This window comes from Lycium ferocissimum, chromosome 5 (assembly GCF_029784015.1).
Source record: "Lycium ferocissimum isolate CSIRO_LF1 chromosome 5, AGI_CSIRO_Lferr_CH_V1, whole genome shotgun sequence".
NCBI lineage: Eukaryota > Viridiplantae > Streptophyta > Magnoliopsida > Solanales > Solanaceae > Lycium > Lycium ferocissimum.
The window spans coordinates 66,190,873-66,193,391 of record NC_081346.1 but is presented as its reverse complement, the minus strand read 5'-3'; the positions used below and the strand labels follow the sequence as shown (position 1 = coordinate 66,193,391).

The window sequence follows — 2,519 nt, the reverse complement described above, 5'->3', positions numbered from 1 at the left end:
TGTTTCCCTTTTTAGGTACCATGACAACATTAGCTAACCAATCCGAGTATTTAACCTCCCCAATGAATCCTATTTTAAGGAGTTTAGATACCTCATCTTTGATGAACGCATGCTATACCTCGGGTTGTGGCCTTCGCTTTTGTTTGACTGGAGGGAAACTTGGGTCTAGACTCAACTTGTATGATGTCACTTCTGGTGGGATACCTGTCATATCTAAATGGGACCAGGCAAAGCAATCGAACTTATTTCTAAGAAATTCAATAAAATAATTCCTGAGCTCGGGGGTTAATCCCGTACCCCGGTATACCTTTCTGTCCGGCAGATGAATGAATACTATAAATTGCTGGAGTTCTTCGAATGTGAATTTAGTGGCATCTGAATCATCGGGCACCACGAAGGACCTCGAAACTTCGAAATCTAACTCTTCATCTGGTGTGTTCCTATCCCGATCTTCTGAGGAACCCGAGATCGGAATATGTGATTGCTATTTGGCACTTTCCCCTTCGTTCCATTCCGGTATCTTTGCCGTTGTAACAGCTTGTTCGACCGCGAACATCTCCTTTGCGGCCTGTTGCTCACTATGAACGGTTTTGATCCCTTTTGAGGTCGAGAACTCCAACGCCTGATGCAGAGTTGAGGGGACCGCTTTCATGAGGTGAATCCATGGTTTTCCCAATAATGCATTGTATCTCATATCTCCCTCTATCACATAAAATTTAGTCTGCTGCGTAGTTCCGGCCGTGTTGAACGGTAAAGTGATCTCACCCTTCGTCATTTCACAGGCCATGTTGAATTCGTTGAGGACTCGGACTGCTGGCACGATCTGATCTAATAGTCCCAAATTGCTCGATGACACTCCATTAGGTGATATTGGCCGAGCTACCTGGATCAATCAGCATACGTTTAATTATAAATTTATTGACAAGGACAGATATTACCAGTGCGTCGTTGTGAGGCTGAATGATGTCTTCCATATCCTCATTACTGAACTAGATAGGACCGTCGGGGTCATAATTCTGAATACGCTTTTCTCTTGTTATGGAAACTTTGGTGCGTTTCATTACCGGCCCCTGGGGAATGTCCGTTCCTCCCATGATCATGTGGATCACTTGCTGAGGCTCTTCCGGCCTATCTTGCTTGTTGGCGTCCACGTTCTTGAAGTGAGTTTTGGCTCGTTCACTTAAGAACTCTCGAAGGTGGCCTAAATTAAATAGACGAGCTACCTCCTCTCTTAACTGTCGGCAATCTTCGGTTCGATGACCGTGGGTGTGATGGTATTTACAGATCAGGCTCTTATCCCATTTTTCAGGGTCAGATTGGATTGGCCTTGGGTGCTTTGTTTCTCGGTTGCGACTAATGGCCGCGGCTATGGTCGCAACATCGACGCAGAAATTATATTCGGACAATATCGGGATCTCTTTGTTCCCTGAGGATCTGTCGACAGCATTTCTATTCATCACTCCGTGATTATTTTGGTCTTGATCGCTCCTCCTATCATTCTTAATTGGTTCGCCGTTGCGTCCGTTACTCCTTCGATCAGGTGGATAAGGCTGATACCTATCATATGATGGTCTCGACTCTCGATCTGTTATTCTCCTTGATCGATCATTCCCTTTACTAGGGCGCTATGATACCGAGGAGGCTCTCAAAATCTTATCATCTTCTACCCTGATCTTCGATTGATACCTCTTATGTACATCAGCCTAAGCGATTGCCGGGTATTCTACCAGATTTTGCTTTAGCTCCATAGATGTAATCGAACTTCTTGAGTTCAATCCCTGAGTAAAAGCCTGAACGGCCCAATCATCAGTGACCGGAGGTAAATCCATACGCTCTATTTGAAATCGGGCCACAAACTCACGGAGGGTTTCATTATCTCGCTGCTTAACGTTGAACAAATTCGATTTTTGAGTTTCGACCTTAATGGCTCCGGCATGAGCTTTGACAAAAGCATCCGCAAGTATGGCAAATGAGTCAATCGAATGTTCAGGCAAGTTGTGATACCATATCATTGCTCTCTTGGACAGGGTTTCCCCGAACTTCTTAAGCAACACCGACTCCCTCTCGTCCTCGGCGAGATCATTGCCTTTAATAGAGTATGTGTATGCAGTCTCGTGCTCGTTTGTGTCGGTAGTCCCGTTATACTTTGGGATATCAGGCATATGAAATCTCTTCGAGATTGGCTTCAGTGCAGCGCTAGGCGGAAAAGGCATTTGGACGGATTTTTTCGAATCTGGTCCCTTCAACACCAGGGGTGCCCCAGGAATTTGGTCGACCCTTGCGTTATAGTTCTCCAACTTCTTGTCGTTCACCTGTATCTTCTTTTCCCTGGATTCTACTCATTTTGTCAGCTCTTCGAGCATCTTTATAAGCTCAACATTTTATCCGAGATAGTTCCTGTTATTTCCAGCAATGTGCCTTTCTTGGGTTTCCCGGTACGCTCGGATGGAGTTAAAATCGGGTGCTCGATTTTGATTTTGCAGTTGTGCTATAACCTCTTGTTGGGCTTGCAATTGCGC

General features: G+C 45.2%; 1 protein-coding gene across 1 annotated transcript; it reads right to left on the bottom strand.

Annotated features, from left to right (window-relative positions):
• Window positions 1-484: 484 nt before the first annotated feature.
• Window positions 485-2,213, bottom strand: LOC132057946 (uncharacterized). The gene is made up of 3 exons (XM_059450521.1): window positions 1,728-2,213; window positions 1,065-1,625; window positions 485-883 (listed from the first exon to the last, which is right to left on the bottom strand). Exons 1-3 carry the CDS (start codon window positions 2,211-2,213, stop codon window positions 485-487), a joined length of 1,446 nt encoding a protein of 481 aa, XP_059306504.1.
• Window positions 2,214-2,519: the final 306 nt, after the last annotated feature.